General features: G+C 41.6%; 1 protein-coding gene across 1 annotated transcript; it reads left to right on the forward strand.

Moving 5' to 3' along the window:
- The first annotated feature begins 1,671 nt into the window (after positions 1–1,671).
- On the forward strand, positions 1,672–9,187 carry LOC148550602 (uncharacterized). Its single transcript, XM_088495153.1, has 2 exons — positions 1,672–2,767; positions 9,162–9,187. The coding sequence occupies exons 1-2, from the start codon at positions 1,672–1,674 to the stop codon at positions 9,185–9,187; spliced, it is 1,122 nt and encodes a 373-aa protein (XP_088351279.1).
- Positions 9,188–13,931: the final 4,744 nt, after the last annotated feature.

The following is a 13,931-nucleotide window of genomic DNA, read 5'->3' on the forward strand; positions in this document are numbered from 1 at the left end:
TTATGTGAGATGCGGAGGATGGTGGTGGAAGTGCTTGTTAAGCCATGGGCCGAAAGGCTATAATTGCTAATGAAACGGCTGGTTATGGATTTAACCGTGAGCCGGAAAGGCTGTGTATAATATGAATATTGGCTGGTTCTGGACTGAACCGTGAGCCGGATGGCTGATATGGATGTTGATCCATGGATGAGAATTCATGCATGCTTATGCTGAATTATTGATAATTGAGATTTGCACTTCCACTATCAGAGGCACGAGATCCCTGGGAGGAAGCAGTGGCTAGCCACCACGTGCTCCAGGTGGAGGCTCGAGACTCTGTTGACCCTATGTCGTAAGTGTGGCCGGGCACTGTGAAAGACCCGGATGAGCTCGCCCCCGAAATATTCACCAGTGAGGGTGATGGATATGGATCATGTTTATGATCAAGTTTATAACGAGTATAACTCGAGTTGGGGATGCGCGACAGAGGGACAGTCCAATGGTTAGCTACCAGGACTTGTCGGGTTGGCTCTATAACCGACAGATGATATCATCAGCCACTAGGGACAGGCATTCATCATATGCATACTATGTGAATTGTTTGAGATTGCCTATTTGACTGCATATTACTTGCTAATTGTCTAAATGTCTTAACTGCTCCTATTTGTATATTCTTTGTCTGATATAACTGTGTTTGCTATAATATACTCCTGCTGGTGGTTGGGAGGTTTGAAGGAATTGGAAAGGGAAGTATTAGTTAGACTGAAGAATCTTTAGTCAGATACCCTTATATGGTTTAGCTTGTTTATAAGCTTTGATATTATCTGGAGGAAGTTCTAGGATTGCCTTTGGCTTTCCTCTATTATTATGTATTATATATGTGGAAGCTGTTACCGTGCTGGGGACCTCTGGTTCTCACCCATGCGGATTTTGTGGTTTTCAGATGCAGGACGCGAGGCTTCTCGTTGAGGCATGCTGGAGACTTCTGGATTAGCGAAGATCCTTTGTTCTTGGGACTCTGTTTTGGTTTATATATCTTGTTTAGATACTTTTATCTCCATTAAATAATACAAACTGTGATGACTCCTTCTAGAGGGGATTTTGGAGAATAGGTTGTATGTATTTGTGTCCCTTTGGGTTTCCTTTGGGGTTTCCTTATTTTATTATATGTATATATTATTATGCTCGGACCGGTTATCTTCACAGCCGGATTTTGAGTCTTGATATTCCCGTTTTTGACACTCTTTATATATATGATCTTGCGTTAGCTTATCCTTTGCTCGTTACGTTATCGATCGGAGTGTTGCGCGTTCGAGTTACGGTTTTTGTTTACCCCTTTTTCTACAAAGGCTCCTAGTTATAATCAATTATTCATACTACTATACGTACTAAATTTTTGTTTTAGAGGTCGTAATACCTTGCCATCTCTGAATTATGACTTAAGCATAAGACTCTGTATGGTAGGGTGTTACATTATGGTATCAGAGCAGTTCGTTCCTATAGAGCCTGAGGGATGGACTGACTATGCTTCTGTGCATTCTCTCTGTGTGTGTGTTATGTGCTATTAGTATATCTGCTTGATATAATTGGCATAAACGTTCATGAGCATGCATTTGGGACTTTGAAGCACTAGACTTCCGATATTGAGACTGATCAACTTAATATCGATTGTTGGGTGTGTATAGGAACCAGATGGCGCCTCGTGGACGCGGTAGAGGTAGTGCGAGAGGTCGTACGAATGCTCGTGCACCGGAGAATAATCCTAATGACCCGGTGAACTTTATGGCTGCGTTGGAGAACATGGCTGCTGCTATGCAAGCCACTGCTGAGGCTCTTGGTCAACAGATGAACAACCATGGTAATGATGGAGGTGGAGTTCAGGGTCCGATGACCTTGGCAAACTTTTTGAAGGTTAATCCGCCTAAGTTCAAGGGAACTACTAGCCCGACTGAGGCTGATACATGGTTTCAGGCTATAGAGCGAGCATTACAAGCACAAGTGGTACCTGAAGGACAGCGTGTCGAGTTTGCCACTTATATGCTCACCGGTGAGGCGTCGCATTGGTGGCAAGGCATCCGACGTCTTCTGCAGCAGGGTGATGACTATATCACCTGGAATGTCTTTCAAGAAGAGTTCTATAAGAAGTACTTTCCGACTTCTGCTAGGACGGCTAAGGAACTTGAATTGTTACAGCTGAAGCAGGGTACTATGTCCATATCAGAGTATACTGACAAGTTTGAGGAGCTGTTCAGGTTCTCTCGTATGTGCCAAGGGACTCCGGTGGAATATGAGGAATGGAAGTGTGTTAAGTATGAAGGAGGACTCCGGAGTGATATCTTCAGTTCAGTAGGACCAATGGAGATTAGGACTTTCTCCGAATTAGTGAACAAGTGTAGGGTTGCTGAGGAGTGTGTGAAAAGGGCAACCGCTGAGAAAGGGAGTCACAAAGGTTCATTTCCACAGAACCGAGGGAAGGGCTTTGCACCTAGAGGTCCGTCTTTCAAGAGGGGGAGCTCTTTCAGGAGGCCCAACAACAACAACAATTTCCAAGGGAAGAAGTTTGGGAAGCAACCTCAGAATGAACAAGCTTATACTAGGTGTGGGAGTCACCATCCGGGAGTACCATGCAAGGCCGGATGGGGTTTGTGCTACAATTGCGGAAAGGCGGGGCATAAAGCCGCAAGTTGTCCAGAGAAGCAAAAGCAAGGTGCTGGGAAAGCACAACAGATGGGTCGGGTGTTCACCACCTCAGCTGTGGGTGCAGAGGGATCCGAGACACTCATTCGAGGTAACTGTGAAATGGCTGGTCAAACTTTAAATGCTTTATTTGATTCGGGAGCATCGCATTCATTCGTTGCATTTGAGAAAGCCCATGAGTTAGGGTTGAAGATCGTAACCTTAGGTTATGACTTAAAAGTGTATAATGCTACCCATGAAGCTATGGTAACTAGACTAGGATGCCCAAAAGTTTCGTTTAGGTTCAAGCAGCGTGATTTTGTCCATAATCTAATCTGCTTACCGATGATCGGTCTTGATCTTATCTTGGGATTGGACTGGTTATCCGAAAACCATGTCCTGCTTGATTGTTCTACCAAGTCGGTGTACTTTATGCCGGAGGATACAGAAGGGCCGGTTGTGGTGAATAATTATTACTTGAATTCAATGATGGTGAACTGTTCTGGAACCGAATGTCAGGGTATCCTGTTGTTAACCACGGGTGTTTCGGGTGATGATCAAAGGTTGGATCAGATTCCGGTAGTGTGTGAGTTTCCGGAAGTGTTTCCCGATGATATTGAGGAATTTCCACCTAACCGAGAGGTCGAGTTTGCTATTGAATTGGTGCCTGGGGCGGGACCAATCTCAAGTGCTCCTTATAGGATGTCACCGTTAGAGATGGCCGAGCTAAAGTCTCAGTTAGAGGAATTGTTGGGTAAGAACTTTATCCGACCAAGTGTTTCCCCGTGGGGAGCTCCAGTGTTACTGGTAAAGAAGAAAGATGGAAGTATGCGACTCTGTGTGGATTACAGGCAGCTGAACAAGGTCACCATAAAGAATAAGTACCCATTGCCGAGGATTGATGATCTCATGGATCAGTTACAAGGAGCTGGGGTTTTCTCTAAGATTGATTTGCGATCCGGTTATCACCAGATAAGGGTGAGGGGTGAGGATATCCCTAAGACCGCTTTCAGGACTCGTTATGGTCATTACGAGTACACTGTAATGTCCTTTGGGTTGACGAACGCTCCTGCAGTATTCATGGATTACATGAATAGAGTATTCCGTCCGTTTAAATTCGTTGTTGTCTTCATTGACGACATACTGATTTACTCCAAGACTGAAGAAGAGCATGCGGAACACCTGAGGACCGTGTTGCAGATTCTAAAGGAGAAGAAACTCTATGCGAAACTATCTAAGTGTGAGTTTTGGAAGGATAAGGTGAAGTTTTTGGGTCACGTGGTGAGTAAGAAGGGAATAGCCGTAGATCCAACCAAGGTAGAAGCTGTGATGGATTGGAAGCAACCAACCACAGTAACTGAGATAAGGAGTTTTCTGGGTTTAGCTGGCTATTACCGAAGGTTCATCAAAGGCTTTTCGCAATTAGCTTTGCCGTTGACAAAGTTAACTCGCAAAGACACTCCGTTTGTTTGGACTCCTGAGTGCGAGGAGAGCTTTCAGACATTGAAGAAAAAGTTGACCACTGCACCTGTGTTAGTGTTACCTGAGCCGAACGAGCCTTTTGAGGTGTACTGTGATGCATCGTTAAAGGGCCTAGGGTGCGTGCTGATGCAGCACCATAATGTGGTGGCGTATGCCTCACGACAGTTGAGACCTCATGAAGTTAGTTACCCTACGCACGATTTGGAACTCGCTGCGGTTGTGTTTGCCTTGAAGGTGTGGAGGCATTATCTCTATGGGGTTAAGTTCCAAGTTTTCTCTGATCATAAGAGCTTGAAGTATCTCTTTGATCAGAAAGAGCTTAATATGAGGCAGAGAAGGTGGATGGAATTGTTGAAGGACTACGACTTTGAGTTAAATTACCATCCTGGAAAGGCGAATATAGTGGCGGATGCGTTAAGTCGAAAGTCGTTATATGCGTCTTGGATGATGCTTCAAGAGGAGAAGTTGCTCAAGGGATTCGAGAGTCTAAAAATTGGTGCTCGAGAAGTATCTGGAACCTTGTATTTGAGCCGATTAGAAATCTCGAGCGACTTTAAGTCCGAACTCCTAAAGGCTCATGAAAATGATGAAGCGTTATGGAAGGTGTTACCGGCTATCGAGCAAGGAAAACAGTGGAGAGTGTCGGAAGAGAAAGATGGGTTATGGAGATTCAAGGGTAGGATCATGGTGCCGGATGTTGGCACTTTGAGGCAAGATATCTTAAAGGAGGCACATAAAAGCGGATTCTCCATTCACCCGGGAAGTACTAAGATGTACCATAATTTAAAGGCGATGTTTTGGTGGCCGGGTATGAAGAATGATGTGGCGGAATATGTTTCAAAGTGCTTAACTTGTCAAAAGGTAAAGATTGAACATCAAAGACCTTCCGGGATGTTGCAACCCTTAGAGGTTCCGCAATGGAAGTGGGAAAGTATTGCAATGGACTTTGTGTCGGGATTGCCAAGGACTAGGACTGGTTTTGATGCTATCTGGGTGATCTGGACCGACTGACGAAGTCAGCTCACTTTTTACCCGTTCGGATGACTTACACCCTTGAGGAGCTAGCTCGGTTATACATAAAGGAGATTGTGAGACTCCATGGTGTACCTGCTACTATAATCTCTGATAGAGATCCTCGTTTCACTTCGAGGTTCTGGGGTGCATTTCAGAAAGCTTTTGGAACTCGATTAAGCTTGAGTACAGCGTACCATCCTCAAACAGATGGTCAATCCGAGAGGACGATCCAAACACTAGAGGATATGTTGAGAGCTTGTGTTTTGGACCAACCAGCGAGTTGGGATCGGTATATGCCGTTAGAAGAGTTTGCATACAATAATAGTTACCATGCGAGCATCGGAATGGCTCCGTATGAGGCTTTGTATGGGAGAAAATGTCAATCTCCACTATGTTGGTATGAAGCTGGAGAGAAAGGCTTGTTGGGGCCGGAAATGATAGCTGAGACCACTGAACAAGTCAAGAAGATCCGAGATAGGATGCTTACGGCGCAGAGTCGTCAAAAGAGTTACGCCGATCAAAGGCGGAAGCCCTTAGAATTTGAGGCAGGAGATCATGTTTTCCTGAAAGTTACTCCGACCACAGGAGTAGGTAGAGCGATTAAAGAAAAGAAGTTGAATCCTCGATACATTGGTCCATTTCAGACCTTGGAGAGGATTGGGCCAGTGGCGTATCGGGTGGCTTTACCACCCCATCTTTCAAACCTGCACAACGTATTTCACGTGTCGCAGCTTCGAAAGTACACTCCTGATGCTAGCCATGTGTTAGAACCCGAATCGGTTCAGTTAAGAGAAGATTTGACGCTTCCAGTGGCTCCAGTCAGAATTGATGATACTAGTATCAAACGGTTGCGTGGAAAAGAGGTTTCATTAGTCAAAGTGGCTTGGAGTCGAGGCGGTGTTGAGGAACACACTTGGGAACTTGAGTCGGAGATGCGAACGGATTATCCGCACTTATTCTCAGGTAATTGAATTTGAATTTGAATTTTGTGGGCAAAATTCCCAATTAGGTGGGTAGAATGTAAGACCCGGTTAATTAACGGCTAATTAACCCATATATGAGAATTTATTCTAGAAAGCCAAAAATGATATTTTTATGGCTTAATATGATAGAGGAAATTGAGACGAGAATTTCGGTACCAATTTTATAGAATTCGGACCAAGATTGGACCGAACGGGCCAAACCGGGCCAACCGGACCCAAAGTGGGCCCTTGGCCCAACATAACTAAACCAAAACCCTAGTTTTCAGCACTCTCTCTCCTCACAACACACTCAAACACGCTGAAATTGAAGAGAGGGGAGGAAGAACACTCTCTCAAGTTCTTTCTCTCACTTGATCTTCAAACCACCATAACTTTTGATCTAGAGCTCCGATTGCCGCTCCGTTTGCGGCCACGCGTTCACCGCGGAGAGCTCTACAAAACCCATACAACTAATCTTGAGGTAAGCCACGTGTTTCTGTTCGAAATTCCAGCCCTTATTTTCGAGTTTCATGGGTAAAATGTTGAGATTTTGGGTTCTTTGATGTTATAGGACCCAACTCTCTTGAAGGAGAAGGTTAATGTTGTCTCCTTGGACCTTGGGTGTGGTAAGATTCTCAACCCTAGTGTGATTTTGTTGTTCTATGATGTTTGGGTTTTGAGATGTTGTGTATGGGTATGATGGTTGTGGCTTAGGTTGTGTATATGTGAATATTGGAGCTTGATTGGTGACTTTGAAAAGCTTGGAAAGGGTTTGGTGGTGAAAAATCTGTTCTTGGAGGTGTTGAGGCCTTGAGAGCTTGTGGATAAGTGGTTTGGAAGTGCTCCGGGGGAGCTTGGGAAAATCGGCTAAGGTATGGTTTCGGTTTCCCGTATCTAATATGTAATGTGGTAGGAAATACTTAGGCTAGAGGCCCTAAGATAGGCATTGAATTGTTGATGTTGTTGAATGATTGAGATATATGATGTGGTCATATATGTGATGATGATTATTAAGGCCTTAGTGGTATGATGTATGAGAAATATGCATGTTGTGATATATACTTGATGATTGGTTATGGTTGAATTGTGGGTTGAACCATGTTGATGGTGAGTATGATGTTGATTGTGTACAATAATAATTTACTGGAATTGGTGTTGTTGAGAATTGGCATGAGGAATAGTATATGATATGTCAATGTGTTTGAGTTTGAGCCACTTGGGTGAAGTGGGGTAAAATGATGAGATAGTGATTTTGGTAATTTGTGGTAATGTGTGTCAATGTGTGAGTTGAGGAGGCTTGATGTTGAATTTGATATATTTTGATTGATTTCATAGAAAAGGGATGAACCTAGCATGTTTTGATTGGTTTTGAAAAGAGTTGGAAATGGCTTGTTTTGAAATTGGCACTTTGTGGTTTTGTATGAAAATATGGTTTTTGGGCACACTTTGGCGGGACATAACTTGGACTACGGATCTCCGTTTTGTACCAAATCTGTTTAGAAATGAAATTGGATCCGGGATGTCCATGCCGTTCAAAGAACGGGTGAAAAACGATTTAAAATGAGGAAGTTATGTCCGTTGGAAGATTGGGGTTTAAATCTGTGAATTCTGCAGCTTTTAACTTAGAAAATTTTTAGCAGAATGACCCCTTGCGCGTGGGCGCACCTGGCGCGTACGCGCCGATCTTCCAGAAAGCGCCATCCACGCGTGCGCGTGATGTGCGCGGGCGCGCCGATTGTGCTGCACCCAATGCCCAGCCATTTTCCAGAGAGTTATGCCAGAACTGTGCCAGTGTTGTGCCTGGGGCACGAGAACACCCACGCGTACGCGTGGTTGGCGCGTGCGCGTCGATTGGCAAATCTTTAATCCACGCGTTAGCGTGCATGACGCTTGCGCGTCGATGAGTTTTTGAGGCCATCCACGCGTGCGCGTACGCGTGGCCCTGTTTTCATCCCAAAGTTGATTTTTGAGTTTTAAAAGCCAAATCTCATACTTCTAAGCCTCCGATCTCACCATTTATGTCTTAAATCATTATGACATGCCTAGCTATTAAAAAGGGGCTAGTGAATGAGGTAACTTGCGAGTGAAGCAAGGGAAAAATGAATGATCAATGAGGATCAAGATGATTATGTGAGATGCGGAGGATGGTGGTGGAAGTGCTTGTTAAGCCATGGGCCGAAAGGCTATAATTGCTAATGAAACGGCTGGTTATGGATTTAACCGTGAGCCGGAAAGGCTGTGTATAATATGAATATTGGCTGGTTCTGGACTGAACCGTGAGCCGGATGGCTGATTTGGATGTTGATCCATGGATGAGAATTCATGCATGCTTATGCTGAATTATTGATAATTGAGATTTGCACTTCCACTATCAGAGGCACGAGATCCCTGGGAGGAAGCAGTGGCTAGCCACCACGTGCTCCAGGTGGAGGCTCGAGACTCTGTTGACCCTATGTCGTAAGTGTGGCCGGGCACTGTGAAAGACCCGGATGAGCTCGCCCCCGAAATATTCACCAGTGAGGGTGATGGATATGGATCATGTTTATGATCAAGTTTATAACGAGTATAACTCGAGTTGGGGATGCGCGACAGAGGGACAGTCCAATGGTTAGCTACCAGGACTTGTCGGGTTGGCTCTATAACCGACAGATGATATCATCAGCCACTAGGGACAGGCATTCATCATATGCATACTATGTGAATTGTTTGAGATTGCCTATTTGACTGCATATTACTTGCTAATTGTCTAAATGTCTTAACTGCTCCTATTTGTATATTCTTTGTCTGATATAACTGTGTTTGCTATAATATACTCCTGCTGGTGGTTGGGAGGTTTGAAGGAATTGGAAAGGGAAGTATTAGTTAGACTGAAGAATCTTTAGTCAGATACCCTTATATGGTTTAGCTTGTTTATAAGCTTTGATATTATCTGGAGGAAGTTCTAGGATTGCCTTTGGCTTTCCTCTATTATTATGTATTATATATGTGGAAGCTGTTACCGTGCTGGGGACCTCTGGTTCTCACCCATGCGGATTTTGTGGTTTTCAGATGCAGGACGCGAGGCTTCTCGTTGAGGCATGCTGGAGACTTCTGGATTAGCGAAGATCCTTTGTTCTTGGGACTCTGTTTTGGTTTATATATCTTGTTTAGATACTTTTATCTCCATTAAATAATACAAACTGTGATGACTCCTTCTAGAGGGGATTTTGGAGAATAGGTTGTATGTATTTGTGTCCCTTTGGGTTTCCTTTGGGGTTTCCTTATTTTATTATATGTATATATTATTATGCTCGGACCGGTTATCTTCGCAGCCGGATTTTGAGTCTTGATATTCCCGTTTTTGACACTCTTTATATATATGATCTTGCGTTAGCTTATCCTTTGCTCGTTACGTTATCGATCGGAGTGTTGCGCGTTCGAGTTACGGTTTTTGTTTACCCCTTTTTCTACAAAGGCTCCTAGTTATAATCAATTATTCATACTACTATACGTACTAAATTTTTGTTTTAGAGGTCGTAATACCTTGCCATCTCTGAATTATGACTTAAGCATAAGACTCTGTATGGTAGGGTGTTACACAAATTCTTTGCATGGGTTGACCAGATTTTTGACATCAGCTTTAATAATGGTGTTGCGGAGGTCATGTCTAGTGCGAAGTTGGTTGATAATATGCCACCCGTATGTGAGATTGATGATGATGATTTGGGACAAAAACTGATAGAGTTGCAGAGTAGAATTGATATATTAGAGGTTCATCAAAATGTAGCCCCAAAAATTGACTCCAAAAGAAGAGGTTTCAATTTAGTGTTTGTTTTTATGGTTCTAACATTGTTAGTTTTGTCCTTGGCAGTGGTAATCATTGTCTTGGAAGAGATTTAAAGTTAGACGTATATTATGTGTAAGCTTTCTTTTAGTTTAATATTTGAATGGTATTTTGGTGAAATTGCAAGCACATTTGTAATTTTTTTGGATTGAATGGTAGTAAATTAAAGCAAGTTTTTGCGATATGTATGCTTATTAAAATCAAGAGCAACTAATTAGTTGATGCTATTAGAATAACAGCGCAATGATTTGGCGTTGAAGTGAGACTATTAGTAAGGACGAAGGAACAGTGTTAGTTCGGCTAAATACGCAATCACAAACATCACGAAAAAAATAAATGGGAACAACATAACACACCATTGTTTCCAATACTAAGTAAACTGCCGTAGATTATATATTTTGGAACTTAGCATACAAGTCTTCAAGAAAACTATTCATGTCATGGTAGCAAGCTAACAAGATACTAGAAAGTGTCAAAACACAAACTCTTCATGCATACAGCAGCATGAAACATAATGACAACCAAACTGAGAGTTTCCAATACAACAATCTCTCATCCAAAACTAATATGATAATAGCAAAGTAGAGAATTAAAACACCAAAACACAGTTTAGACTAAGACACTAAAAAGCCTAATGTTATGTCTTCAGCATACAATACTGGTCACTTTTTTCCTCAGATGCTTGAAACCAGGATTTAGAATAAATTGGAACATCCTTGATGCAGTACCCTTGCTGACAGCTACCATTGTTTCAGCTGAGATCCCTCCAGTTGTTGTAGGTGGTGGAATCGGTGGTGGAGTGCTCGACTGAATGGGGGGTGGTTGATGTGGCCTAATGATAGGTTGCTTGGCTCTAGCACTAGGTGGAATTGGCGCTTGAAAATTGACAGGACCTTTGCGATGATGGTCATGTCATAGTTATCTTCATATAACAAGTAACAACTCATTAGATTATAAACCTGCTTATCCTTGTATCGATTTGTGAAGTTTTTCCAGATATGCCTCACACAGTTCTGGTGATGAGCGTGAGGCATAACTTCCTTTAATGTAGGCAACAGACCCTAAGCCAAACAATGCAATTAAACAATAAAATTATCTAATCAACATATTAGATCACTAAAATGCTCAAGAAATTCCTGCATGGTAACTTGTTTTATTTTTTTAACCCTTTATATTATTATATCATATTTCAGAACCAATATGTTAAATCAGGTTAATATGCAGATGCAGAATTCACGTTGTTCATAGTTTTGAGCACATGCTTCTTTGATTATCCCTTCTATTTCCATTCAATAATATATGCAAATTGAATATTTATATGTAACATATTTTATTCATAATTCCCATTGGCTAATCTTATAATATGAGAAAATAATTGTAGAAGTGCATGTATCTCTAGAAACCAAGTTAAATGAATGCGTTACTAATAAAGTAAGTAAAACTATAATCCTGATGTTCATATACTTAGTTCTTTTTAAGCCAATATTATTGAACAATCAAGTTAAGGCTTAGAAATGGTTTAACTTTTTGACATTTTCCTTCAAAATTTAAATCAGCCATCAGAACACAATCCCTATTAAAGTAACTCAATTAATAATTCTCATTCATCAACAATTGTATTTACAATATTGCATAAATCAGTCATTTAAAAAATTAAAACAATTTAACTAATAATTTGATATTAGCTACAGTTGTGCTTAAAGTAAAGCAATTATCAAGTATAAAGCAGCTATTTGAAAACTTAAAGTAACTCAATTAATAATTCTCATTCAACAACAATTGTACTTAAAATAATACATAAATCAGCTATTTGAAAAATTAAAGTAATTTAAATAATAATTCAATATCAGCCACAATTGTACTTAAAGTAATGTAATTATCAAGTATAAATCAACCATTTTAATACTTAAAGTAACAACAAGAATAACATTTAACTAACAAGAATAACATACCTTTTATTGGTCTGAAATAAAATTTCACCCATGAATATATTGATCTCCAAGATCTTCTTGCAATAAAGTAAGGAACCACTTCTAGCTTTCCTTAGTTTCACTATCCACAACAGCATATGCAATCACATAGAAGTGATTGTTTGCATCTTGATCCACAGCCGACAATAGTTGACCCCCAAAGTAACCCTTCAAGAAACATCCATCAAGCCCTATTAGTTTTCTACACCCAGCTTTGAATCCCCTTTTACAAGCCTCTAAACAAATGTATAACTTGCCGAATAATGGTAGTGACTGGGGAATTGGTGTCACATCCAAAATTGTATGCCTTCCTGGGTTACTCTTCAACAGCTCGGCCAGGTATTCTCTCAACTTACTGTACTGTGCCCTCTCATTGCCAATCAAACGCTCTCTAGCTTCTTTCAAAGCCCTATATACCATCTTTCCATTTATTATGACATTATAGTCAATTTGATGTGCTCATATGCCTCACTAAGAGTCATGTGAAGTTGAGTTTGGAGCCTCTTTTCTAGCTTTTTTGCCACCCATTTCTGACTTGCCATGTTGCTGCCGAATCTCAAGCACAAGTGTGTTTCGGGATATAAGTTTTTATCTAGTAACTCTTCACTTGAGTATTCCATGCATAATATATAAGCCATGGACAAGGTGACCTGTTTGCAGGCCCATTATTGAGCCCATTTTCATTTACAACAGCAGCATTGTTGGATTGGACAGCATCACTTTCTTTATTATTTTGGACAGCATTGTTATCCATATTCACATTCTCCTTAGCTCCATTATCCTCATTTGTATCCTTCCCATTTGCATCATTGATGAGCGGATATTTTATACGCTTTTTGGGGATAATTTCATATAGTTTAGAGTATGTTTTAGTTAGTTTTTAGTTTATTTCCATTAGTTTTTAGGAAAAATTCATATTTCTGGACTTTACTATGAGTTGTGTGTTTTTCTGTAATTTCAGGTATTTTTCTGGCTGAAATTGAAGGAGCTGAGCAAAAATCTGATTCAGGCTGAAAAAGGACTGCTGATGCTGTTGGATTCTGACCTCCCTGCACTCAAAGTGGATTTTCTGGAGCTACAGAATTCGAAATGGCTTGCTTCCAATTGCGTTGGAAATTAGACATCCAGGGCTTTCCAGCAATATATAATAGTCCATACTTTGCACAAGGATAGACGACGTAAACTGGCGTTCAACGCCAGTCCTCTGCCCAATTCTGGCGTCCAGCGCCAGAAAAGGATCAAAAGCTGGAGTTGAACGCCCAAACTGGCATAAAAACTGGCGTTCAACTCCACAAATAGCCTCTGCACGTGAATTGCTTAAGCCTCAGCCCCAGCACACACCAAGTGGGCCCCAGCACACACCAAGTGGGCCCCAGAAGTGGATCTCTGCATCATCCATCATAGTTTATCCAATTTTTGTAAACCTAGGCTACTAGTTTAGTATTTAAACAACTTTTAGAGACTTATTTTGTATCTCATGACATTTTCAGATCTAAACTTTGTATTCTCTGACGGCATGAGTCTCTAAACCCCATTGTTGGGGGTGAGGAGCTCTGCTGTGTCTCGATGAATTAATGCAAGTATTTCTGTTTTCCATTCAAACACGCTTGTTCCTATCTAAGATGTTCATTCGCGCTTAACTGTGATGAAGGTGATGATCTGTGACATTCATCACCTTCCTCAAACCACGAACGTGTGCCTGACAACCACCTCCGTTCTATATCCGATTGAATGAGCATCTCTTAGATTCTTCAATCAGAATCTCCGTGGTATAAGCTAGAACTGATGGCGGCATTCATGAGAATCCGGAAAGTCTAAACCTTGTCTGTGGTATTCCGAGTAGGATTCAAGGATTGAATGACTGTGACGAGCTTCAAACTCCTGAAGGCTGGGCGTTAGTGACAGACGCAAAAGGATAGTAAATCCTATTCCAACCGGATCGAGAACCAACCAGTGATTAGCCGTGCTGTGACAGAGCATGTGAGCGTAGTTTTCACTGGAAGGATGGAAGGTAGCCATTGACAA

Source organism: Arachis ipaensis, chromosome B7 (genome assembly GCF_059453495.1).
Source record: "Arachis ipaensis isolate K30076 ecotype BB chromosome B7, ASM5945349v1, whole genome shotgun sequence".
Taxonomy (NCBI): domain Eukaryota; kingdom Viridiplantae; phylum Streptophyta; class Magnoliopsida; order Fabales; family Fabaceae; genus Arachis; species Arachis ipaensis.

Coding starts and splice junctions, on each gene's coding strand:
- LOC148550602 (XM_088495153.1), top strand. CDS start 1,672: ATGGCGCCTCGTGGACGCGGTAGAGGTAGTGCGAGAGGTCGTACGAAT. Junction 2,768..9,161: donor ATCCGAGACACTCATTCGAG/GTAACTGTGAAA, acceptor TGTGGTTTTCAG/ATGCAGGACGCGAGGCTTCT.